At 40.5% G+C, this 27,780-nt stretch overlaps 1 protein-coding gene across 1 annotated transcript; it reads left to right on the top strand.

Annotated features, from left to right (window-relative positions):
* Positions 1–27,737, top strand: PLEKHG7 (pleckstrin homology and RhoGEF domain containing G7). The gene is made up of 16 exons (XM_069853041.1): positions 1–1,806; positions 2,949–2,968; positions 7,191–7,318; positions 8,320–8,360; positions 10,130–10,225; positions 11,329–11,478; positions 13,432–13,527; positions 15,737–15,832; positions 17,485–17,598; positions 19,190–19,364; positions 21,162–21,277; positions 22,047–22,140; positions 22,391–22,470; positions 23,810–23,969; positions 24,789–24,886; positions 27,214–27,737. Exons 1-16 carry the CDS (start codon positions 1,102–1,104, stop codon positions 27,319–27,321), a joined length of 2,277 nt encoding a protein of 758 aa, XP_069709142.1. The 5' UTR covers positions 1–1,101; the 3' UTR covers positions 27,322–27,737.
* Positions 27,738–27,780: the final 43 nt, after the last annotated feature.

The following is a 27,780-nucleotide window of genomic DNA, read 5'->3' as shown; positions in this document are numbered from 1 at the left end:
TATATTCATGGCTATTCACTGCAGTTGTGAAAGAAGCCATTTCCATCATAACAATGTGGTTTTAATTCCTGTAAACATCTGAACGATTGCCTTCTAATGGCCGAAGAGTTTGTAAAAAGCAATACCTTGAACTAGCAAACTTCATGAAATAATTTGTTTCTGAACATTTATAAATCAATCTGATGGCACTATATAATTAGACAAAAATCATATTCAATCTATGATATTCAATAGTTCCAGAAAAAAGTCAACATATGTTTAAAACAATTCTGATAAATAAGTGCCCAAAGAAGGCAGCAATCAGGAACAGGTTTAAGATTTTTCTTAGCAAACAAAGAAGCTGAATTAAAGAAGAGGTTGAATGAATAATTTTCAGTTATATCTTGAAATATCAGTCTAGTTTTATAAAGACTTGTTATCAAAATAACTTAATATAGAGCTTTTGAATCACAGAAGCTAAGATTATTTACTGATCGGTCAGCACATAAGTTACTTTGACAAATTGTCGTCTTCATTATTTGATTACAAGTGTTTACTACAAAATACTTTCCGGCTGAAAAGAAAAGCAAGAGTGATTAGACTCACCTTACATAACAGTTAAGTTCTATTTGCTTAAGCATACAGCATGTAATTAGTATTTGTATATAAACCATTTTGCATCCAGTAGGAGTCCCGAGAGTTAGTGACTTCATTCTTATCCTATGTGCAGCAGTATCACAGTCTCACTTATCGATGAGGGAGGGACAAGAGGAAATTAGGTGGCTGCAGCACCAGATGACCAGAATTCCTAATTACACAGTCAGTCTTTGTCAACTAATTAGTTCTGTTGACTGATCCTGACCCTGCTTGCACAAAATTAGTGGCTGTTTAAACAGGTTGCTGAAATAGGGTCCTGAAGTTGTTGAAACCTGCATTTAAGCAGGATTCAAAGCACAGGCAATTGTTTCTGTACTAGTGTACATATCTACATAAGTTTATTTAGAATTTTTTCCACTTGCATATCCTCCTGTATAAAAATGTGTACAGCAAGTCTCTAAGAACCTTTTCTAATCATCTGTTGTCAATACACAAAGCTATACATTTTCATGCTACAAATAAAGAATGCAACAACCAAGCCTTGATTATTCTCTGGACCTGGTTGAAGAAACCTGCATCAGTGCGGATCTTCTAAACAGGGAAGCTAAGCTTCATAAAGAAAATGTTTCTTTGTCTGGAAGCAGCCATCCAGAAGATGTCTTCGGTCCCTGTGAAACGCAGGCAGTCTCAGTTTGTAGGGACACCAACATGCCTCCAGATGGCTTCATTCGCAGACGAGGTTATACAGAGTCTTCACTTCTGAAGCTCCCCACAGAGGAGTGCAGTAGGAACTACCACGCACCTTTCCAGTTTGATCGACATGCTTTGGCCAGAATTTCTACTTCTCCAACTTTAAGGCGCCTACGGATGTCCTCTGCCTCACAAGCACTGTCATTTCAGGACAGCTCTGACACAGCTCAGCTGGGGAATCAAAAGGAATACAGCAGCTCTCTCCACCATATTTGTAAGAGTCCACCTCGGTGCACTACAGCTTCCTCATTGTCGTTGCCTTCTTGTGTCCATGCAAAATTACTGTCTTGCAAAGCAAAGTCTGAGACAACTATAGCAGATCCAGAATCTTCCAGCTCCAGATCAAAGTTGCCAAGCCAAAAAGATCCTCTCAGCAATGGTAGTCCCAATGAGACACTAAAAAAATCTTGGAGAGCCAACTCTGCTACGTTGCCTAGGAGATTCCCCCACCCCAGCCCTACAACACAGGAAGGTGTCCAGGTAAGGGGAATGAGACAACGCAACCTCCTTTTCAGTCTTACGTATTCAGTGCTGGTCCATCATGATGGCCCAGTGCATAAATAAAACTACAGTTCTTAACCTAAACTACAACCTGGCCGTAGTTCCTTTGATACAACAGTCCAACTTCTACACTTATCAGGAAGGGAAATTTTTCCTTCCAAGTCAGCAAGAGACAATAGTTCCGGTCTTGCCTCTTGGTGATCAGGTTGGCCTAGTTTGCTGCTGCACATGGCCACTCTTTCCTACCTCTGTTCATTCCCCCTGGTGGGCCTGATTTACTGTTAGTGGGGCTATGAAAGAACAAGACTACGTAATTTAACCAGTTCTAGTTTGGGTTTTAGAAGATTATTTTATTTCTGGGATTCTTCAGCCAAATTCTTCCTAGCCCAGGGCAGTTCTGTATTCTGTTCCACTGAACAGCATTACTAACCCCAGCAAAACCAATAATGAAGTCATTCGAGGTGGTTGAGCCAAATTTAAGGTTTGCTACTACCAAAGGAAGACGCCCCATTCCATTCCACTTACCTAGCTCTGCCACTCAACAGCTCCGTCCATTTTTCTGTTCAGTTCCATGAATGAGCAGGCAATTGTGCAATCTTTTCTGAAAAAAAACCCCAGAAACACTGCTCCAGTGAGTGCCAGCAACAATAAAGAGAAATAAGCAAGGGAGGAGCTAGCATTTCATCTTTCCCTGGTGGCAAACTCTTGTTCAGCTATCTCCCATAACTTCACTCCAAAAAGAAAAGGAGAGGCATTACATAGGCCAGGTTTGCTGTAAGATCTGCTCTCATAGACCTTGCATTACTTATGCAAGCAGTTAAGTTTGGACACATACTTGACTCCATCCTTACACAAAGCACCCACACACATATCTCCCTGAACATGGAGGGTGTCAAATAGGTGTATAACTCTTCTCTAACCAGTTAGCTTTGGCCCACAATAAAAAAGCTACTTTTGCTCTCCTTAAAATATAGAAAACATTCAGGATTTTTCGCCTAACTCCACAACAGCAAAAATAATTAACCAATGACTAAGTGTATTTAGTACATTTCTCTTAAGAAATGAGTACCTGCTGGATTGCTTTCTGATCAAGTAACAAAAATCTCTCTTTTTTTTTTCAGAGTGGATTGCCTGTAAAAAGGTATGCATATATTTGGTTTATCTTAGTCTAAGTTTCACTTCTGTACATTTTTATGGATTCATTCCACTCTAAGACAAAACTGGACAGTGAAGCATGCACGTGTAAGTCAACTTTAATTTGTAGATTTGCTTTGTGAAATTCCTGTCACCAGCTTGTTTAACTATTCTTTTTAATGAGGTTTTCTTTCAAGGATGGTCCTCTCCCTGACCCATTCGGCTATATTTCCCACAGTATTTCAGCTGGACCTTCAGAGAGCTCTGTATTAGAAACTAACTACCAAAATCTGGCTGTTTGGATTAACAGTGTCAAATTTCAGTTTGAAGAATGTGAAAAATCTCATAATCTTGAGAGACCTTCTTCAAAACCTTGTGGGAGGGAAAAGGAAGCAAAGAAGCTAGCAGAATAGCTTGATGCTTTTCTCATAGGCGAGAAAAACAGATCTAGAACTGCTGCTGGATGAGGAGATTTGTTAATCCTATGTACTAAGAATACTTGAATTTTACAAGTTAGTGCAGGCAAGATGTGGTGCTGTGTACTGTAGATCTATGCAGTGAACTAAATCAAGCTTCTACAAGCAATTATTACAAAGTAAAAGCTTGATTAGAAATGAGTTTGATTTGACCATGTTTGTTTCCTTAAAATGATCAAATGCTTACAGAAGGAAAATTAAGTTTATTTTCTCCTCACACAAGGAAGTAGGAAGTATTACCTTCCTTAATAACCATAGCTCTCTCACTAGTGGTGTAGTGCTCACTTTACTGCATGATCTCCTTGAAGATTTCAGGTGGGGCAAGCAGGTGAGTGAGGTTTATTAAATGCACTAGCAGTGGTGAACTAGTCTTGGGGAAGGCAGAAGTAGCCTCACAACAAACATCAATATACTGCTTTTGTGACTATACCATAATGTGTTTCACTTGTTAAGGCAGTAGACATCATTAGCTGAGCTGTATCTCCTTTTCTTCCTGTATTTACTCATTTTTCAGGCAAAAGTTCTGTTAAAAGCCGAAGTTTATGGAGAGATCTGTGTTTCAGGCACATTTATGTCTGGAACTGAGTGGATTGGAGCAGGCTGATACAGTCATCACACAATGCAGTTTCCTAGACAAAGCTTAACAAATGTCTGCATCTGAAATCGCATGTTCACTGTAGAAGAAACCTTACAGATTATCTGAATTTTTGTGATTTCCAACCAAGTGTTTAGCATTTTGAATATACAACAGAGAGGCATCTTTGCAAGGAGGAGATAGAGATATCTTTGCATCTCAGTGTGAAACAGGGGATCTATAAATGTCATAGGAAGAATCTGCTCTGTTCAACTCAAAACTATAATACACAAGCAGATCTCACTGGCAGGGTGAAGATTTGTGTGATCTGTAGTAAACTTCAGGGAAGAATTCAAAGAATACTGAATGCAAATAGCTAAACTGGAGAACACTGAATATTTACTGGACATACCTCTTGGTGCCACTTGCCTAGGGGAGCCACTCTATGCCAGCTCAGATATTGGGTCTGTATGTCTATCCAGACCCATTTTAAAGTTAAGAAGTCACACAAGGAGCAACACAAGCTTTGTTCCATAGCCACCAGCAGGAAAGACTCACAAAAAGGGTTTGGATGATGTTTTCTATTTTTTGTATTGACCAATATTAGAATATGCAGAATTATATAACAAAAATTACCCATTTCTGCTTTTTTGGTCAAGTTGAATTTGATCCAAGGTCTGGGCAAGGGCTTTATTCAGCTCCTTGTTTATCCAGGTCATTAGCCTAACTCCTTAACAATTAATACCTTCTTATCGCAACTAGAGAAAACTGATGAAATGTCAGATTATTCTCTCTCTCTACAAGCACGTTGAGACAGTTTGCAGTGCTTGTCCAAGACTGACTTGTATGATCTTCAAGGGTAAAAATTTCCATCCATCCTTCAGTTTTAATGAAATCTCTTCTCCCTGCTCCCAGGCTGTACTTTCAATAGCTTTTCTTAAAGCAGCAGTGCTCATCTGAAGCGGCCTTCCCCCACACATAATATATATAAATAAACAGAAAGGACCACAGAGGCAGCACAGAAAGAGGTGTGTGTGGTACAGACAGTGAGTTGCTAAAGGCAGCACTTCCATGGGAGGAAATGTTGATAAAACAAATATTTCAGTTTAGTCAAAGCTCATTTTCTCCTTGTCCTGTGCAGTTTATCAGAGACTAGGTGCAAAACTTTCCTAAAGACAGCATTTTAAAAAAAGAGTCTTCTCAGTTACTAATAATGCAGCTCCTTTTCAATGAGTTGGGTGAGCTGGGATCATCTAATTTGAAGTGACTAGACTGCAGCTTCGAAGTGTATTCTGCAATTGAAGAATGCTAGATACTTTAAGAATCAATAACACATTGGCAAAATGTTGTTGTGAATCCAAACTGAAATACATCTCCTGAACTTTCTAGTACAAGAGTGACAACTTTTAGAATTATCACTGTATTATATTGCAGCATCTGGTTTGTATAGTAATCCAGCTGCCAAGGAGATTGAGCTGAGGAGATTGCATGGTGAAATCACTAGAGGTTTCAGAAGCATTTTAATACAATTGTTAGCAACACTTTAAATCTGCACTGGGTAGCACTTAGTGCACCTCATCAGGACACGGTCTTTCTTGCACTGGAGTGGACTTGCAGACAGCCAAAAACCAGATCCCATCCATAAAAGCTCTCAAACCACATGTTACGTTCCATTTCATGAGAAATATCAGTGTTTCATTGTGAATCCCTAAAGTTAAATAAACAGATCCCATATTCCCCATTCAGTAGGACTACCAGAAAATGAAAAGCTTTTAGAGAACTTATGTGCTGCACATTGTATGCTCCTTATCACTTACTTTTCAAGCCCTAATATGACCATGTTTCAAGTGTTAAAGCCCCAGATCTGGCCCTTCTGGTAGCCCTCTCTGTTTTTAGGAAGAGTCTTTCCTTTCATCTATACAATTGAATTGGTTTAGCTAAGGCAATTGCAAGCAATATTACTGTCTGATTGTAACAAAAACCATAATCTCCATGTCCTGATATATATATATCTCAAATCCCAGTTCTTTACCTCAGAGCTCATCTGCCAATTGGTAAGTTGTCAAGTGACTATTCATGTACTAAAGGGAAAAAAATGCCTACCAGGCTTCACATCATGTGTTGGCAAGTGGCTAAATGTTCACAGCAAGGTATCTGCCTAGACAAAAGTAATAAGAATTACACTTAACTGACCAAATATATCATACACAATGAGTGGTGACTAAAAAAGAGAAATTTTATATATGCACAAACACTTCATGTCTCCTCCCTCAGCTGCCCTTTGATGCAGTCTTCGTGCGTCAATCAGTTGAAGACAGCAGAACAGAAGCTACAGACACACATCACTTTGCAACTGTACACTAACACTTTTTAATTATTTATCAGTGTGAGTTGTTTACAAAATCCAAAAAGGCTTTTGATGCGTACCTTTGATGTTTATGATGTGTGATGTTGATAATTTCTGTATTTGAATGCAGGCAGCCTCTGGCACAAACACACCATTGGATACAGAATGCCTGTCACCCTACTCGATAGATTTATATCCTGGAAAATGCCTTCCATTTGTAACAAAAATAGCTGGAAATAGACATTTGTTTTCAATCAGCAGGGTCGCTAAGTCATATTATATTCAAAACACAAAATATTTGAATTAGCAGAAAAAATGTCATAAAGGTTTAGAAAGGAAATACCAAAAACTAGCCAAAAGGTTAAATATTGAAAAAAAACCAAAAAACAAACAACAACTGAACATTTTATCTGCATCATTAGTATGCTATCTTTTCTTGAAATCATCTGAGTTATATGAAGGTTAAAAGTAATGACAACTCACATATCACCTAGGGACATGATATCAAATGGCTCCTTTGGATTCCAGTGCCAAAATATAAATTCTGAAGTATTGACTTTTTGCCTAGTCTCATAAGAACCCAGAAGTTCTCCAAGTACCTGTTAGTTGAGGCAAGCCATGGCCATAAGCACCTTGATCTCAGCAACAATGTGGAGTTGGAAAGACAATCATTGACATTTTCTACTCATTGTCCCTTTAACACATTACATCATAGCTGCTGTGATTTGGTATTCTAGTACATTTCCTCCTGCATCAGCAAGGAGAACTTCAGAAGTTTCCTGTGCAGCCATGAGCAGAAAGAGATGACGTGTGTTCTTGTTGCATCTCACAGATCAGCTGAGCGCAGGCGTAGCTCCGTGGTAGTCAGCTTGCCGGGACTCGAGGTGTTCCCTGGAGACCTCCTGGTGTCAGACAGTGCCGTGGACTACCTGCCCCACGCAGCCCTGCTGCTAAGCGCAGGTCAGACACAGGGTGGGGTTTGGTTGTCTGAGCCCAGCAACAACCGTGACTAAACCATGTGTGCGTGTGGGATGGGAAGGGAGGATCAGTGTGACAGCTACACGCAAGGCAGTGCAACCTTCACAGCAGATTCTCTTACCCCACATCAAAGTGATTGCATCACTAGTTTTAAAATTCCCCCAGTTTAGCTTTTTACCTGCATTTTATTGTTGAGTGCAAAATGTAAAAGGTAGATGAGGGAGGCTGGGCATGGATCACCTCCCTCCTCCACAGGCTAGGAGCAACCCAGAGCCCAGGCCTGGATCTCCATCTGAAAATAGTTGAGTTAAAAATTCCTACCTGTATGGCTTCAAGCAGAAGAAAGACAATGGCCCATGCCACCCTCTCCAGTAGTGCTCACGAGGGTAGTTGACCCAACTCATGGCTAGAGGATGCTCAAAAGACCTTCTGAAACCAAAATGTAGACCTGCAAGCAATTTCCACAAGTATCTCTTGTGGAGTATAGTATAGAGTACAGTGTGATAGCTACAGACCAGAAGGTGCTGGTGAACAGAGGTCAACATTTTCTCAAAAAATAAATAAGTCAAGGTCACAACCAGGAGTTTCATGAAAGCAAACAAGGCGGCCATCAACAGAAAGAGTGACCAAGACCTTCAAAATGAGAAAGTTTAAGCCTGTGATTCCAAGTCACGAAGGTGGGTGCCACATTTAGAACACTCTTTCAAATTTCTTGCTGAACAGGCACAGGCATTCCTTATTTCTCCCCAGTGCATTCCTACATCTAGATCCCCAGCTTTTCCTGTGCCTCACTAAGGGCCATGAGTTACACCCTGCACCAGTGTGGCAGTCCAATGACAGTACTAAATCCAAGCCAAGTAGAGTGTAGTATAACAAGCTTCACCTAAAAAAGAAAAAAGAAATAATAAATTATATATATAAGTAACAGTTTTATTTTTAGCCATTTGTTTCTTTACTGATAACATATTTTTTTAACCCATTAGAGTCCAAGAAGTCAAGGTGGCCATTTGCCAAAAGAGGAATTGTAAGTATTTCATCACATTTTTTTTTCCTGTGTTGATCTTTCCTTCTCCCAAAGCTAAGCTGGGTAAAAAGAGTTTCTTTACTACCCTTTAAGAAAAGCAGTCAGCAGGTGAGCTGAACTCAGAGGTCTCAGCCCACCCTGGGACTGCTTCAACTAATCTCCAGTGAAGGAAGGGTGGCTCCCGTGCAGCCATCAATGATGCTAGACGTGATGCACAGGAAAACACAGTCAGTGCCGCTGCTCCCCAACCCCGTGGGAGGTGGGAGGAGAGGTGCTCTTGGCATCAGGAGGGCAGAGTGAGGAGGGAAATGCAGGAGGTCTCATTCAAGGTGTTTAGTGGTTGACAGCAGATCCACTGCAGCTCCCTTGCGGAAGAGAGCACATGGTGGATAAGTTAGTACTTTGTTGGTATGACCACACTGTATCTGGTATTTTCTCCATGCCAACCTAGACCTTTAGGGCTTTGGAGTACCTGCCTAAGTTCCACTCACATGGAAGGGAACTTGGCTTTACCTTTCAAGTAGCTTTTAAAATGCTTTCTCAGGCCTTTTCTGTCCTTGTGGGCACCCTCACACTCTCCAGTAAAAATGCACACACCAAAACACTTCAGTTAATCTCCTTGTCTAACATATTTCTTTGTCTTTCCCAGTTATGAAAATTTTCACTTACTATGGTATCTGAGTTTCCTTTTTGAGTGTCATTCATCTTTCAAAAAGTTCCCACTTCATTTGGTAGTGTTTTCGTAGCATTTGAAGGCAACTGGCCTAAAACTGAGACTTTTTTAATTCAGCAAAGTATTTAAAATCTGCAATAAAAAGCATTTGATACTTAGCCAGAAGTTATTTTTGAGACTATTAAATGCCATCAAATTTTATTTATAAAGATGCATTTGCTAATGCATTGGTTGAGTGTGTGTATGTATAATTGTATTATTGTTTCTGCTCCATTTCAAAACTAAAAGTTGAGTTTAAACTCTGAATTCAAACACATATTTCAAAATTGGCTTGAGTTCAGTGCTTAAAGTTCAGACAATAGAAATCCATGAAGCATGAGCATACGGTTCCAGAGAGCAGATAAAACTTAAGCAAGCACTTTGTAAGTCTGTGCTTATAGCACTAAACTTGAGTTCATAAATATTGGTTAAACTTCTTACATGGTACTGTCAGTCTGAAAAACAAAGCCAAATCAAAAGCAATTATTTTTGGTTTGTGATCCCTCACACAAACTCCTCCTGGTCTCTAAGGTTTCTAAAAGCCAATTTTATAGACACTACCTCACAGCTGCCTGAAGAAGCTTTTTCAATACATAGCTCAAATAAACTTTAAAAAAAATGAAACAAAGCAACAAAAAACACCACAACCCAAAAGACCCGCCCAAAAGTTTGTATACCTATGCCAGGAAGATGATTTCGACCATGAATTTCTTGTTCTCTATTTCTGACAGGTCTAAAGGAAGCAAAATATTTTATTTGTTCTGTCTGCTGAGGGTAGCCCATTGTCTGCTACCATATAAATTATTTGCCCTGTCAAGGGTTTCTGTGTTAGATAAATAAGATCTTACACACCCACACTTAAGCCACCAACACACCATAGTTACCAATAAACCTGCCATCACTGCCTTATCTCTGGCTAGGAGATTCTGGAAATATGAGGAAATTACTCAGTTAAAGGCAAGCTCCTTACAGAGAGCAAGCTTACCGAGCTGTGTAAACTTTTCATTGGTCTTTAAGCCCTCTGATTCATACAGGGAGTTTTTTTGTCTTTCAACAGGGTAAAGACAAACAGAAGCAAGCATCTGATCTGGAAAACTGTCTCTCAACCATTAAGATCATAGACTGCAGCACATATGATTTTTTCTGCTTTAAGGTATCAAAATACTCATTATACTGTACTGAAGATACTTAAAGATGGGGATAAAATTATGGTGTTCTTTTCAAGTTACCCTTTTTTGCTACAATAATCTGGATATGAGACCTTTCTGCAAAATTAATACATAAGCATAAGGTGTATTTGGGTTGTTTGAAATGGAAGCTCCAGGGGAAAACTGTGAACATCATAGGTGGTTAGCAAGGGCCCTCACAACTACTTGGACTTTTGCCATTCTTCCAGACCGCCCTAGATCAAGGAGGTACCACCTTCAGAAAAAGGCATCAAGACAACCCTGTCAGAATTGCCTGCAGATCTAAGGAAAGAAATTGCAGGATTAGAGAGATGCCAAATGGGGCACAGTCACCCCCACTGCTGCCTTAGGGGTGTGTTCAGAGGTGGCCACGTAGAGGTCAGTGCAAACACCAAGGTTCAGCTGCAGAAATTCTACCTAAGCCTGTCTGCCAGATAAACAAGGTTCCTGCCCCCAGGGCACCCTAGCCATAGAAACACCAAGCTTGAGCTACCAGGGTGATATTCAGATATGCCACACCTAACACCACCCTGCCTCCAAAGCAAAGCTTTTGCTTCTCACAGCAGGTTGTTACATGCAGTTCCCCATAGACTTGGTTGTTGAGGACTCCTGTCAGTCCCTAACTTGTATGTGAATGTCTGATCTTGGGGCAGGTCAGGAATGTGAAAGTGGGCACCTTAGCAAAAACCAAAAAATCCTGTGGTATCTTGATTTTCACCACGTGGAAAACAGGAAGTTATCATCCATCCCTGCTTTCCAGCAACAGTAGCAGCACAGTAGATTAAATTCCTTAGCATTTGCAAGCTGCCCATTGGCTTTTGATGTAGCATCCTACAAATACATACTATCACCCTGTGTTACTTTCAACTCAGTGTGTTTAAATTATAAATATTTTGGAAGAAGATACAAGTTTTTTTAATCTTTTTAAGGAATCTATAAACTTTCAGAAGAATCACTAATGCTGGCAGCTGTGCGCTTTACATGGGCAAACAGATCATAGATTCTTCCTGTGAAGTCTGAAGCACTTAATGCAGCAGTCAGCGTTTTTCTTTTTTTCTTCAATCAATAGAGTAAATCTTGGCATGAATTTATAAAGGCACAACAGACTGACCAGAAAGATGTCGACGGCCGGTTAGAAGTGAAAAAAGAAGCAGCAGTGTGGGAACTTTTCACAAGTGAATGCACTTACTTTCTGGATCATTTGCTGGTTCTCAAGATGGTAACTTCAGATTTTGTTTCTTAAAAATAATTAAATACTATTTGCCCTGCTGTGAGCATGGCAGACAAAGACATCTGTAGCCCTTCATTGGGCATCTAAAGGAGAAAGATTTAAGCACTTGGGTTTTCTCCTACCCTGCCTGCTCCTCCTGCTTTCCACAATTCCCTTTGGCTTTTATCTTCTAGACTGGATCTCTTCTTCTGGACATCACTTTCTAGTGCTTTTGAACACCATCTCACTGCAGATTCTTCTGGTAATTTAAGCTGTTATTATTCCACTCTTCCTCTCACTAACTCTGAACTGAAGCCACTCTCCAATTTACTGTACTGGATATTCCTCTAACACTAATCTATAATGTTATATTCTTTGTCTAACTTCTTATAGAAATGTGGTTAGAGTATCCTGACTAAAGCATGAAAACCTCATAATTCAGTAGACCTATAGCTCTAATATTACAAGAAGTAAACTAAAAGACAACTTCTCTCCCAAAACCTCCAAGCTGCCTCAATCCTGATGAATTCTAAGAACTTTGAAACAAGAATGCTACACACTGTTACAAGAACAGCTGCACTGTTTACATTTATCACACACCAAAAGTTAGTGTGCCCTTTTAAAAGGATGGAAGCTTTTCTATCTTTCTATCATTTTTCCTCTTATCCTGCACATGAAATTTCTGTTTTCTTGTTAGTCAAAGGGAAAAGATCAGTGAAACATTTTCCATGTTGCTGAAAAGATAGTGTAGGCAGTTAAAGAACTACTGTAAAGTAAATGGAATAAATAGTGGAGTGGGTTGAATTCCTCTTTGGTGGTGCAGAACAGGAAGGGAGAGGAAAGAGGACAACAGGGCCAGCTGTAAGTCCAAGGCAGTATGGAAGTGTCCTTCCTTCTAAACACTTTCTCCTGAAAAGATAAAAAATGAGAAGGGTGAGGACATGCATATCTCTTGGTGAGCCTGATATAGGAACCCACAGACACGCCTTAGCCAGCCCAGCGTGATCCATGCATGATAAACTGTTCAGCTCATGCCAGCTTCCCAAACTCTCCTGCCAAAGAAAGAACCTATTGAATTTGTGTAGCCAGTTTTATAGTTACCTGATACTCTGAGTACTTCCTTGTACAGAAATATACCACTGATTTTAATGAATCTGCACAGAGAACTTTAAGGCCACTGTAAATCCTCTTTAAGGTCTCAGGTCAACTGTTCATGGCAACTGAAGCATCAAACAAGGGTAAGCAAACACAGTCACCAGCTCTTCAGATATAGCACCTGGACAATGTTTGGTTTTTTATTATTAATGCTTTTCACATATATACAAAAAATTCTACTTGGTAATCTACATTTTATAAGCCTCATTCAAATTTAGGCCGGATTCAGCACAGCTCCGAGATCATTATTAGAGCTTAAATAATATAAAATATATAATATATAACAGCCAATAAATACACAAGTATTTATCACTCAATACAAATTAACAATTTGAAGAGATTAAAAACCTTCATGACCCTCTATTTATGCAATTCCAACATTCCCCTCACTTCCAAGTACCTCTAATCAACTGATATATCAGCAGTTGTGTGAAGTAGGAAAGAAAGCATTTGGAAAAGTCATAGAAATCTGCAGCTCCAACTCTGATGTTATTAATTCCTTCACATGGATCTGCAGGGGGCTCAGTTGCCCCTGTTCAGCCAGAGAGCACAACAGGAACATAGCTGCCTGTGTGGAAGCTGCAAAGACACCCCAGAGATATCACTCATACACTTGTGCTCACACAAAGCCCAGTATCTGGCCTTCAGGCAGGCAATGAAATGTTTCTCAGAGCGTCATCTTCTGCCCTCTCTAAATCAAACGATCATTTCTCAAGACTTACAGCGCAAAACCATTCTTTTGGGGAAAAAATGAGATACATTGAATTGGCATAAATAGTAAATAACATGGATTTGTTTTGTTTAAAGGTATTTATGAACACTCTAAAATACCTCCAAAGTAATGAATTACTCTTGGATGTGGATTTGTGGAGGCTTTTTGCAAACCTAGAGGAATTAAACAGGGTGAGTAAAAAAATAAAAGTCATAGAATCATAGAATAACCAGGTTGGAAGAGACCCACCGGATCATCGAGTCCAACCATTAAGTCTTACTGAGTTCAGAAATCAACCCGCCCGATAAAAGGAGATGAGAAACCATTTGTAAAGCTTCTATTCAGTTTCTAAGCCTACATTCAGAACTTAGTTCAAAGAATCACAGAATCACTAGGTTGGAAAAGATCCACCAGATCATCAAGTCCAACCATTCCTATCAATCACTAAACCGTGCCCCTGAGCACCCCATTCACCCGTCTTTTAAACACGTCCAGGGAAGGTGACTCAACCACCTCCCTGGGCAGCCTGTTTCAGTGCCCAATGACCCTTTCTGTGAAAATTTTTTTTCTGATGTCCAGCCTGAACCTCTCCTGGTGGAGCTTGAGGCCATTCCCTCTTGTCCTGTCCCCTGTCACTTGGGAGAAGAGGCCAGCTCCCTCTTTTCTACAAGCTCCTTTCAGGTAGTTGTAGAGAGCAATAAGGTCTCCCTTCAGCCTCGTCTTCTCCAGGCTAAACAACCCCAGCTCTCTCAGCCGCTCCTCCTAAGACTGTGATTCTGTGCTAATAACAGCTGAAAGTACTAGAAGAATCTGCAGTGAGGTAATTAGCATTTCCTTTATTTCTTTTTAGTCTATCAAGTGGGGGTCAAATTTCACCACTGTAAGTTATTGTCATGTGCCTCCAGCAAAAGATAAACAGGCATTTGAACAGAGGAGAGCTCATTTGGCAGTTGTTTCTGAAGTAAAGACAAATTAGAGACTAATTCTTAAAAGCAGCACCCTTTTAAAAGGATTTGTTAAGATAAACTCTGACTGTACTATCCTTACAGCAAAAAAGGAAGAATGGCAAAATAACTACAATAAGTTTCCATTCACAAACAGAGGGGCATAAAGACCTTGCAATCAAGTATGCGCTCCAAGACAGCAAGTTAAAATGATTTGATGACCACTTCTCTCCAGTCAGGGTTTCCCTCAGTGTGGGTGGCAGGCTGTCTCCCACACAGAGCAGATCCTCAGTGTTCATGTGCTACTTACCTTCCAGCTTCCAGGAGGAGGGAGACCACAAGGCTTGGCTGTGACAGGCTCCAGACCTTTGTTGCTTGGTACTAGCTGCTGGGAGACCATTTTTGGCTACTGAAAGTTAAAGGAGCCCATGAGTCCAAATTAGCTTTTATATAATTTTAGAAGCAAACCAGAAGAGTGTTTATAGCTTAAGAGCTCTTTTGCAGGGCTGCAAAGATAAACCTAACAAACACCTCACCCTAGAGCAAAATGAATTTTGGAAGGTGCTCTTCAGCTGCATAAATTCAATAACTGCTCACAATCTCATCACATGCCCTAAACAAACTGCTTATTTAAAGTTCTTTCTTTTATTGCAATTGCCTTGCCTTAACAGTTAACAAGTCCAGTTTCAGCAAAAACAAGAAAAGCAAGAAAACTCTTCAGATTAGAGACAATTAGCCTGAGCTCAAACACATGAGCAAGTCACTTTTTCTCAGTGACTGACCACACACCAGGTGAACTCCTGTGAGTAACCACCTGAGCAGGTTTGGAGGTACCAGGAAAGAGATTTTTAGCCAATGTGTTTCACCTTGCACTTGTCATGAGCTAAAACCATACATACAGCCAAATATAGGAGTTCAGTTGATGTGTGGTTGCCAATTTCTTCGTTCTTGTTCAAAGAAGGAAGTTAACTTACAGGAACTTTTAACAGCATTTTATAGAAATTTCCCTCATCTCCAGTAGCATGAAACAAACTCAAATTGTGAAAGATGGTATCTTCTTCAAATGACCATGAAGACTTCCTTAATTGTCACAGCTCTGTGACAGTGTTTGCCAGTAAATACTATTCACCCATTGTAATTTTTCATGTCAATTCACCCTAAATATAGCTGCTACCCTAAAATAAGTTTAAGTGGAATAACTTATCTTATTTCAAAGCTTTTGTTGTATTGTATTATCACAGAGTGAGTAGGTATTTGGTTTAGGTAGGTATATGTTTTAACTTCTAACTAATTAAAGCATTCCTGATGTAATTCTGAAGCAGTGTCAGGGCGATGAGTTTAGGCATCCTATTAGGCTTGGAGCCTTTAAAGAGACCAGGGATGGAAATAACGCTTTTTAAATTTAACTTCAGAAGGTCACAGATGCTGATGTCTCCTTTTTATCCCCCTTACTTAGATAAGTCTAAGCTTTGTGAAAGATTTTTTTGAGTTTGTGAAGAAGCATGTCAGCAAGTCAGACTCTCCTGTGGATTTCAGCTCCATACTCAGAAAGGTAACATAATTACAAGTATTCTTGCTTAATCTCAGCTTGTCCTTGCATCAGACTGTTTATCATAGCATACAGGTGCTTTATAACAATCAAGTCATTCAAGGTCATGCTATGTGTCACATGCAGTTTGATCTCAGCCTTAAACACCTCCTGTCAGTAGGATGTTCTTTTTATTGATTGGCATGTTTGAAGTGGTCATGGAAAGGTGCTCTGTTGTGGAACAAAGCGTGGAAAAATTTTCCTTTCCTGGTGAACAGTAGCCCAGACCTTGAATAGACTTTGCCACTGGATAAGAGATTCTCCCTCTATGGAAGATGCTTTCCTGAGACCAGACAGCAGCCCCACTGCTGGATGTTTCCTGCCTCTCTCCTGTCCATCACATAAATCCTTCCTTTACTCCGTGGACCAGACACATGAGGGTATTTAAGTGCTTAAGGACTCAATGGGGTTGAAATACCTCTAGCACTTTGGCCTGTGTCTGCTAAGTAAGCACAGAGAACTGTCCCCCCCACTGCCGAGCACTGCTCTGCAACCCTTTTGGGTGGTCTTCATGGTAAACAAGTTAATTGTCTGGACGTTATTCAGGGGCTCTCCCACATGAATTATATTTCCTGCACATCTTCTTGTTTAGCCTAGAGATGAGAAGGCTTAAGTTAGTATAAGTTAGACCTTATAGCAGCCTTCCGGTACTTAAAAGGGAGCCTATGGGAAAGCTGGGGAGGGGCTTTTTATCAGGGAGTGCAGTGATAGGATGAAGGGTAACAGTTTTAAGCTGAAAGAGGGGAGATTTAGATTAGATATTAGGAACACATTTTTTTACTGTGAGGCTGGTGAGGCGCTGGAATAGGTTGCCCTGAGACATCGTAGATTCCCATCCCTGGAGGTGTTTGAGGCCAGGATGGATGAGGCTTTGAGCCTGATATAGCAGAAGGTGCCCATGGCAAGAGGGTTGGAACTAGATGATCTTCAAGGTCCCTTCCAGCCCAAATCATTCTATGATTCTGTGAAATATCAGTACAGACAGAAAACCAGTTCATAGACCTGAACTTTCCCTAGCAGTAGATTCCACTAGATAACTTCTGGGAAAATTTTAAAATAGACCCTATCTCAGGATTAGGATTTTAAAAAGGGAAAGGGAAACTAAAGTTTGGCTTCTCACCCCCATTACCTCTGACTTCAGTTGTTCTTATAGATATTGCTTGCGTGAGAGAGACAAAATCCCAGAAAAAAAAGGAGTTTCATCATTGACATAATTCAATGTTTTTAAGTTATCTACCATACTTTTATATAAAGAGACGTGCTATATGAGGCTATGTAAAGCTTTTGCATTGATAGTGGGTTTTATCTTCTGCTTTTACATGAATTTCACATCATTTATTTCTAATGAGAACAAATTCTGATAATGCTTCGTGCCCCAGTAGAACTGTTAGAACTGTGCTCCCAGGCATTGCTTGAGCACTGTTGTGGATTTTTTACTACTGTACCACTTTTACTACTTTTTAACTTGTCCTTTACTTTTTTAAATTCCCCTTTCCCTGTTTTTCTAGGTATGATGAAATCTCAGGTAAAAAACATGTTACAAAACCAAAACAGTTGCTCTTTCCTTTGTAATGACATTTTTTCTTTGTTGATAAGTTTCTGAATATTTTCTGCAGTTTTTCCAGGGTGATCTCTGCCAAACACACCAGATTTACTGCCTTAATTATACATCAGCTGTCTTCTACTTGGAAAACCTGAGACAGAGAGAAGATTTTGGCATCTATCTGAAAGTAAAGTGATGGTTTTGCTGTTGTTGTTGACTTCAGCTTTCCTGCCTTATGACAGAATTTTAACAGCAGATTAGGAAATTTGCTGGGAGCAAAACTATGTAGATAGCATTGTACACAGATTTTTTGAACTGCAGAGGTTATCATAGATATGAAGTCACTCTTCTGAGTGTATGTTCCCCTAGACATGTGAAAGTCCCTATTTGTGATCTGTAACAGGCAAGTGGGGGAAGTCAGAATGGAACAATTGGCTGCATTTTTGCAGGCAGAAAATATGTACTGCCAGGCTCATTCATATGTTTTGTACATAATCAATTGACTTGAAGGCCTCCATCTTAGGAAAATGAAACTGTTACAGAAAAAAAAAATCAAGCCACATTATAAAATCTCTCTCAAGTATTTTACTTTGATATATCCTGCATATCAGCTTGGTTTAGATGTTGGATGGCACCACAGTATGTAGGATATTATGTGATTTAGGCACCCGCTGTGTACAAAAGATCCCCCAGCCCGTGTGCTATGCCACATCAGCAGTGACACAGACAAACCTCAAAACTGGAGGAGCACATCATGATTTCTTTCACTTAAAGAGAAGGATACATGGCACAAGCCAAAACAAGGGGAATAGAAATCCAGGAGCATCTCTGTATTTTCATGTGTCTTGGGAGTGTGTGGTGAGAAAGTAAGGTGGATTTGTTGAGAAATCCAGGCTGCTTTCCTTGCTTATGTGTATTCACAGACCCATGTGCCCACAAGGTGGAAGCCATCCCTCTACAATGGCAGTAATTTAGCTCCTGTAACAGGTTTTGCTCAACCATAGGTGAAGCAAATGTACATTTCAGTATCAAAACACCACCAGTAAGCATAGATTGGAAACTTCTCTCACTTAAGGCTGGAAAAAGCTATCTGTGATCTCTTTGTAATGTTACAGCACTAAAGCAGATTCTGTCTTTGCCAACACTACCTCCACCTGAAAGCCACAGCTCCAACCAGTGCAGTGATAGGTCCCCCAGCCAGAGGGCTCTGCTCTTTCTAACTTATCATAAGCAGGCCACTGTGTCCTGTAAATACTTAAAATTGATCTTAAACATTACAAGCTTAGAAAGAGAAACCTGAAGAAGTGGGCTTTTCTGCTAGGCAGCCCAAGATCTGTAGGGCACCTCTTTGTAGCAGCCACAAACACTGCAGTTTGTATCCTGGGAGATTCACGTTGCTCGCTCCCTGTCAAGGATTTCAGACACTCACGGCTAGGAAAAAGGTTCCCAGTGGGAAGTTGCAAGCAACCCTAAAAAATAAGGTGTCCCTCAGATGTAACTGAGCTCTTCTTTATGAAATTAAAGTGGCAGATAAATAAGGGCATCGCTTGATCCTCTAGCAAAGCCAGAGCATACAAAATAGGAAGCAGTGATGCAGAAAGAGAATCTGAAGGAGTGATGTGATTCCCCTTGTAGAGAGCCCTTGCTCTCACTGTGTGAGGAAGTTCATCTTTAGTCAGTCCCTGTCTCCTTACAGTCAGCTGATGAGGCAGAAAACAGTTTACTACCTCCCTGCCAGGGAGCTGAGGCCTTAGGCAGGTTTTCCTTGTCTTCAGCAGTGGTGTGAACAAAATGAACAGTGCAAGAGGCTGCATCTGCCAGAGCTGCTGGTCGCTCCCTTGCATCGACTGACGCGCTATCCCCTCCTTCTTAACAACATTTGGAAGAGGAGCATTGATGAAACAGAGAAAAGCTTTATCCAGTCACTTAAAGAGAAGGTGGAAAAGTCCATATGTAAGTAGCTAAGGTTAAAGGTCAGGTGTGCAATTAACAATTAGCAAGTTACGTGGCCTTTTTGGGCATATACTTTGAGTATGAATGGGTCCGGTCTCCCTGCAGAGATGAAATGAGGATGTGTATGCCTTTTTACAATCCTGAGTGTTTCCTCATTCTATAGGAAATTATTAGTGCCACCTTTGAGTGGTCAAAGCTTCTCTGAAGCAAGGTCATAGGACTCCCAAATCAGTGAGCCACTTGTATTTGCTCAGAATCTTCCGCAGTGACATGCGAACAATTAAGAGCAGATAAAAAATTGGAACAAATCAAGAAAGATCTCAAACAAAGAAGTTTTTCAGTTGGATTTATGTCTAGGGAGGATTTGTTTGGGCTAATCCCTAATAGGATAAAATTGCACTCACAAGGGGAATATTATGTCAGTGACCTTTCACTAAATGACAGATTTTTACCATGCAAAGTAGCTGAAGATATATCTCAGCTACAGATTTTCTCTAACCGTTGTGGAAAAAGAAGGGGTTGGCCCAGGAAGAATTTTTTTTCCTGTGTTAAGATTTAAGTAAATGATTTATTAATTCAGTCTTCTTCAGGAAGCCATATATGCATCTCTAAGTGTCTTATAGTCATATAGTACATCAGCAGATAAATTTGTTCTCCAAAGTCCTCATGTGGCTCCCACTGAAATCACAGACAAGACAGTGCATCAGTAAAATGCCCATCCTGCCAGACTTGGCAGGGAGATGCACCAGGCAGCGCTCATGTCAACCAGCAGCACACCAGGGCCGTGACACTGCCTTGAGACACCCAGTGTGGTGGTGGTCCCTCTGCCTCTATCCTTCTCCCTGTCCTGGAGACTGAAGGCTCAAGCATCTCATTAGGAGATGAGGCAGAGAGTTAATGTCTTCTAAAGACAGATAAATCCGGGACTACTGCTTCATGGGTAAATACTCCAATAACAGAATTACCACCTTAAAGAGACACTCGTGGTTTTCTTCTTCTTGACAAGTCTTATGAAGAGTCTAGCCTAATGACCACATAAGGAGCACACCTTTTGGCACAGAATGAGTCCCATGGGAAAATAAGATGGTTTTGTCTCTGGTCTGGGGATTTCTTCTGGGAGGACAGCAATTTTAAGTATAGCCCCAAAAGACCATGTGATATCTGGGGAACATCACTGGCAAAGAAAGAAGTCAGTCCAGAGTTTAGATACCTCTGGTCCAAGGAAACCAAAGATAGAGGGGTGACCGCTCTTTATTCACAGACCTGAAAAAATCTACCTTCATTTTCTGATCAGTGAATTGGTGACATAAGGAACCATAATGGACTTGGATCAGCAAAGACTTAGTCCCCACTTTTTACAATGTGAGGCACCTCCATCCCAGTTAAATACTTCAGTTACTTCTGGCATGCCTTCACTTGATATTAATTCTTATTAATTTCAACGGTCTCTTGATCAGGCTGTATATAATGAAAATTATTTTTCTCGCACTACCTAGACAATTTAGAAAGGTGGGATTGTTTTTAAAGAACTTCTTGAGTTTAATTGAATTTTATATGATTCTTCCTCTCCCCCTGTCAGATTAGTAAACACAATCCTTGCATTTAGCAGTGAATTTAAGCCTGTTTGAATGCATGGTTTGAAACTCTGGCTCTGCCACCCTAAGAAGAGTTGAGTAATTTCTTATAATGAGGCCAAGATTTCATCTGAGGCTACACACTTGAGGTGCTCTGGCTTCTACTGGATAAAATCAGTTATTCAGCATCTTCTAGAAACAGGACTATTTTTGCACATTTCAGGGGTTCTGGAAGGTAAAGTCAAATGGTTGGACAACTTTCAAAAGTTGAGGCAGCTGCAGGAGGTCATAATATGGCCTCAAGTCTGGGATCGTGACAAAAGATTCTTTGTCCCAGAGGTAAGTGGGTTTTAAAGGGCCTTTTTCCTTGTGGAAATTTTAGTTTCCTATCTTTATAATGTGGTCTAAGGCAGACAGGCTGTCTATATTCTAGTTGCTGGGGGTGGCTCTGCTTTAACAGGAACAGATGAAGCCTGAGCTTTGTAGCTGAACACACAGGCTGTGGCTTGGATGGCAGCATGGTTTGCTCTCTGCTAGCACCTGAAATAATACAATTATATGATAGAGGAGGACTTTCCAGAGTTTGCTTTTAGGGGACAGAATGAAATGGAATAGATGCAAGTATTCCTACCTTTTTATATGAAGATACAAAGTAGAAATTATTTACCTTTTTCACTCATCAAGCTGAGCCAAAGAAATTTCTGGTTTCATTATAATACCATTTAAAAATGCACAGCATACCTAGGAATGTGAGCACATTTCTGCTGTAGTTTCTCCCTAACCCATACTGACAGACCTTAAGCAACATTATGTTAACATCATCCAGCAGGTCTCAACTCAAGGATTATGCCTGTTAATTGGCAGGGCTGCAAAAACCATTAAACTCACTCCAGAAAAGAAACCCCCAGCTTAATATCTCAAAAGCATAAACACATTGCAGCAAGAGCACTGCTGAAGCAACTCAGTCATGCTCAGTTATTAACTGTGTGATGCATTTAATCTGAGATAACATTAGAAATGTGCTCAAATTATTTAACTGCTGGTTGCCTCCCAGTTGATCACCAGATATGCAAGATTCCCCATTCTCCTTCTTTTTTTTTGGGTCAAGTGTTTGAAGCAAAGCTTGAGAGAAAACAGCGGTGACAACATTTTGTCTTCAGCGAACAGACTTCTCCTTCACGAAGGGAAGCTAACGCTAGCAGGTAATGTTCCTAAATGTCCCAGTATCAGGAATTAGCTTAACAGAATCATATTTTGTTATGGCAGGTCCTGAATGAACCTCTGCAGCAGTATTTGGGCAGGTCCAGTAAAGAGAAAACAAATGTACAGCTTGTCAGAGAAAGACTGCCAAAAGGATGAGTAATCTGCATATTCAGGCTGCTAGTTCTGAAGAAAAGAGCCTGACTGGCCAACGCTTTCCACTCAAACTGATTTTTTTGTTTTCCTCCTCAGAAAGCACAAGACTGCTTGAAGTCTACCTCTTCCTATTTGATGATTTCCTGTTAATTACCAAAATTAAACATAACAAAAAGGTAATAATGGATACAGATATACAAGCTTGTGGTTGTTATAATTTTTTAGCTTGTTAAATATTTTGAATATACTTTGGAAGATTTATCTAATGATAAGATACAAACCAGCTAATCAGTATGAAAGATGGGTGGTAATTCTTTATGCTAACAGCGAAACACAACACTGGTTCAAACCCCTGTTTCTAGGCTTAGTATGTTGCAGGAATACTACAACAGGCAGAATTTAAATCACAAGGCCTTAATATTTCCTGGTGTTGTTTGATGTGCTGGATTCCTAGAGCTCAGAAATGTTTCAAGAGCATCAGAAGTTTTTTAATGCTTCTCTCATGACTTAGTCCAACAACCTGAGAAATTTTATGCCAGAATTACCAGAACTGCTGGAAAGAAGTTTAAAAAAGGGAAAACAGACAAATGCTAAAATAGGTGGAAAGTTGGCTTTATTCTCAGTTCCAGCGCAGCCTGTTGTATGTGTTCTCTCTTTTCCTCAATTTCCCCTAGCTTAAAATGGAGATATAATGACTTTTCTTAAGAATTTTTTTATTGATGAAAGATGCAGTAGAGTGAGTTCTATAGATGATAAATATCTGTATTTAGCTACCACAATATAGCACTGGATGATGCAAAATTCCTAAAACTTCAGTGTAGGAGTATACATCTGGCTAAATAAATTTATGAAGATTATTTACATTAAGGCTAAGTGGACCTGTGCTAAATCTCAAAAAGTTTGTGTCTGATTTAAAGACTTCTTGTGTTTGTTTTATTTTTAAAGAAGCACCTGTTCTGCCTTCGTAGGAATTGGAGAAGGAATACAGTGAGAGATGGTAGAACAGCAGTACTATCCCTTAGCAATACAGGGGGGATGAAGGGAGCAGCAATTTAAGGGACCTGGTGCCCTTTGGCAGATCTCTTTGAGGATTGCCCCATGTACACGTGTTGCTGAAACTTTTGTGAAGAGCTGCAACCCATGTGGAGCAGCAGCAATTCTGTGTTCTGCATATACATGAGAATGGGAAAACACGTTTCTAAGGAATGGAGGAAAAATCCTGCTATTAAAACAAGGGGAGGGAAAGGGAGGAAAAAAGACCTCTGAACATCTTCGACTGTTTTCTGCTTGCAGAGTCGTATTGTGTTTCTTTTGTTTTCTTTTTGTTTTCTTTTTTAGTACAAGGTGTGACTTGCAGGGTAGCTCCAAGTATCAATGGGTTTTTCTGAGGTTGCTTAGGCAGACAAGTTGTCTGGGTACCTTTGATAAGAGAAACCACATAATTTAGGGCTATTTAGCACCTGTATTTCATGAGCAGATGACAAACAGCTAAACAACTTCATTTTGTATTCCCAGAAATACGGGAGCTCAGATACCAGCTTAATCCCCATCTGTCCTTCTCTCACTCCTGAGTTGCAGTCATTCATAAGAGAAGGTGGGTTTTGCACAGTCCTAGACCAGCCTATTCCGCTAGACAGACTGATACTGAAAAACGTTGACCCCATCCACGTTACAGGTAGGTACCCATGTGTATTTGAATACCTTCATAAATACCACCCATGCCCTTTAATAAGCTAAAACAGAAAAAAAAACATTATAATAGGCTGCTGTGCCCCCTCCCTGCTACTAGCAGCCCACCCAAGCACACCTGCTATCTGCCCCAGGAATTTGACTACTGGAATATTCTTTCGCCTCCTCCTCCCCTAAGCTTGCTCCACAGCAGACTTAAGCCACATCTTCACTCCAGGCATGCGACATCAGTGCCCATTTGTGTCCTCGCAGGGGAACCTGCTACATGATGATGAGAGTAAACCACAGGGCCCAGGAGATGCTGCTGTCACTGATTAACTTCTGCAGAAGTTTGGCAGGAACCAGAGCGCTGCTGGCAACACGCCCTGGGCAGCAGCACCAGCTCATGCACACATCCCACAGAGAGCCCAAACCCACCATCAGCCTGAGTGTAACCATCATACAGACCCATTTGAAATAAAATAAAAATGGGTCACTTATCTTAATTTTTGATATTTTTCTCTAACTTCACTTATGATTTAGTCCACACTGAATGGAAACTTCTCTTGATGATACTCAGCTAGACTCAAAAGCACCTTAGCTGCACAATGATTAAGTTAAAATAAAACAAACACAAGCAGAATTAACTTTTTGAATAACAAAGCTTCTTGCACAACAAAAAAACTAGCCCTATGAAGATACCCTTGAATTGGAAAATATGCTTACATTCATCATTTGTTCAATCATTATCAGACAATGTGATATAAAATTGGACCGACAGCTGCATGAGGGAATTAATATCATTTCTCCATATTTTTTTCCACAGTTTTCAGCCTGCGAAATGCTTTCCTAATACAGCATGAAAATAGGTATCGACAGTGCATAGCAGTTTTCTTACTCCAAGCTCAGACAGAGACCAGCAAGGTAAGTAGCACACAATTTTTTCTTCTTTAATTACAGAACTGTTTTCCCTAAATGAGAATCTCAGCCCCTTCAGAATAGTCAACACCAAAACAACACACACACACTCCTCACATGTAGTAGTACTCAGATGAGAAAACTGAATCACACTCATCTATGCATGGCACACATCTTGCAATTTCAGATTGAACAGATGGTGTGATTAATTCCACTGTTACATAACTTTGCCCCTCATTTTCATACCACATCACATTTCTAGTAAGAGTGCTGTATATAATATCTGAAAGTGTGATGGGCACTTCACAGGAATATTTTTCTCCTGTAAGTTGAATGTTCCATTTCCAAGTTGCTGGTTAGTACCTCGAATAGGTACCTACTACAGGTGTCTCCTGAAGAGATCATTACCTCCTTCTGTTATTGAAATACTACCCTTCTCTTACAAAGCTTCCCCTACAGCAGGTGGCTGCCATCTTCTTCTCAATGTCTCTCAAGTCCAGTTTACCAAAAGAGAAAACCCTGCAGTAAAAGGTTCTTTTTAACTTGGATGTGGTGTCATTACTGCATTTTGTTGCCTTTGAGTTCTCTGTGCCCTAGGAGAGGCAGACTTTCTAGTACCAGTTGAATGAAGTGAAGCACCTTATTTCAGTTCCCAATGAGCCCAATCTCAGCATGATCAACATATTTTTTAAAGAAACTTTGCTAGCCACAACGAGCTTCTGGGTTTAGCTGATCTGATTCTGCAAGGCAGAAAGGAGAAGATGATCTGGTTAAGATTGATGCTGGCGAGAACCATCAGATCAGGGCCTCAATCAAGCTAAGCTGCATCAAAGGGAGACAGAAATCTAAGTGAAGCTCTAAGTGCCACAGTCTGATTGACTTGTGCCAAGCAGAGGGCTGTTACTTTGTGATCTACCTTGTAAATCTCCTAATGGTTGTAAGGTGCCTGCCTACCTCTCACTGCCATACTGCGCCCTACCAACTGCACGGGGAGCGCACTCAATGCATTGAACGCAGATGCAGTAGGTCCCTTGCCCCACTCCCACCTCTCTCCAGAGACCCAATACTCAGCAGACACATGACAACAATGACCTGAAACACGTGGCTGTTGCCCAGGCGCCCATACCAGTGCCTTGCCCTCTGTTCTCTTCCCCTGTCCCCTGCTCTCCTTCCCGAGCCTTGACAAGCTCAACAGTTTAAATCCTGCCTCCTGTGGGTCCACTAATGCCTGGCAAACCCTTGTGTATCTACCACCACCCTGCACATCGCACTCTACCCCACCAGCAGTTCCAGGGGAGCCAGAGCAACCTCCTCACTCTGAAGCCAGGCTCTGCCAGGCACAAACAGGTTGTGCATGCGTACTCTGCTGGCTTCCACTCCTGGGACTCCTTAGATTTGCTGGTCATGCAATTCATCTCTCCAGCTTTCTTTTTTTTTTTTTTTCCCAAAGTGATGTATTTAACTTGTTCAGGGTGTAAACACACACAAGAAACAATCAGATAGGTCAATAACAAAAATCTATGAATCCCAGCACGGCGTGAAGAGGAACAGGTTGCCCCTTCTCATGCATTTCTGCTTTTTGCATCAGAACTCATTGTCTCTGCAGGCACTACAGCAGGGATAGCAGCCCCTGACTAGGCAAAAGAAAAATCCTGAGGTGGTAGATGCACAGCTAGACCTTAAGCTCATACCACTGCCAACTGCTTGTAATGTCTCATCACAGCAACACAGAGACAACTCATCTTCTGTGACCCAGACCATCTGGATGAGCACAAAAAGAAGGAAGTTATGTATTTTAAATCCACCTCTCCAGCATCACCTGCATAACAGCAGATATAGAGCTGAATGCTGTCAGCATGATGCTAGAAACTGAAATTCACGTGGCAACACATGACAGATCTTGGAGTGGGACAGAACTTGTAATGCTGACAGCGTCTGAGCTGTCTTAATCAGAGGAACAGGGAGCCCAAACTGCAAGCACAGTTAAATTAACAAATATTACACAAAAATGGGTGAAATAGCCTGCAGCAAGCATTGCTATTTAAAAAAAAAAAACAACAAAAAACCAAACCCAGATCATTAAAATGCTACATTCCAACCAGAAAGGAAACCTTCACTGGAAATCCTTGGCCCCAGATACAGACTCTAGTGGTGTGTAATGGCCTGAGCAACTGTGAGAGTCTCAATTCTGGGATGATAAATATTCAGTTCAGGAATTATGAGCCTGAGTATGAAGAAAAGCTAAATAAAACTAAAGGCTCTGCTTGTTTTTATCTGAATTACTGGAACTGTTTGAGATTGTCTGGGTTTACAAATCTTTTCTTGTGTTACAGAAAACATGGATGTCGCAGATAGAAACAGCAATCTCCAATTACACCACACAACATGAAACCAAGCAAAGTGCAACTTTCTGCTTCCTGGATGAATCCTCTGAAATTTAATAACGTCAGCACAGCACCAACAGATCCAGTGGAAGACTACTGTGCTGAAAACACATGTATTTCTCCCAGTATGCTTTAAGTTTCTGAAGCTAACAGATTTGACTAGACTAGGCAGAGGTGATAAGTTTTGACCACAGGATGTTGGAATAAACTGCAAGGGGAAAATGAGCCATGCAATAAACAGATCTCTCTTAGATACATTTTCACTTCAGCTAGGGGAAGGCTCCTGCCATCCAGGGAAGTTTTAATACAGCTTATCTTTTTCTAGAAAGCAGGACAGGGGAAAACCTACATTGGTGAGGAGAAGTTATTCCAGAAAAGTCTAGAAGGTTTATTCCAAGATCAAGCAAACTGTATTAATAAACGTCACAAAATTGAAATAGTGTAGCCGTAGCTCCCTATAGTTACCTCTATCTATTAAACTATAGTATCATGTTTTTTAAATTAACATTGAGCTTG

This window comes from Phaenicophaeus curvirostris, chromosome 3 (genome assembly GCF_032191515.1).
Source record: "Phaenicophaeus curvirostris isolate KB17595 chromosome 3, BPBGC_Pcur_1.0, whole genome shotgun sequence".
NCBI lineage: Eukaryota > Metazoa > Chordata > Aves > Cuculiformes > Cuculidae > Phaenicophaeus > Phaenicophaeus curvirostris.
Note: the sequence above shows the minus strand (reverse complement) of the source record. Positions and strands in the feature narration are given on the sequence as shown.

Bases quoted from the DNA above. Each gene is read 5' to 3' on its own strand.
- PLEKHG7 (XM_069853041.1), top strand. From the start codon at position 1,102: ATGCAACAACCAAGCCTTGATTATTCTCTGGACCTGGTTGAAGAAACC. The intron at 2,969-7,190 runs GTATGCATATAT...TGCATCTCACAG, and splicing joins AGTGGATTGCCTGTAAAAAG to ATCAGCTGAGCGCAGGCGTA. The intron at 10,226-11,328 runs GTATCAAAATAC...TTCAATCAATAG, and splicing joins ATGATTTTTTCTGCTTTAAG to AGTAAATCTTGGCATGAATT.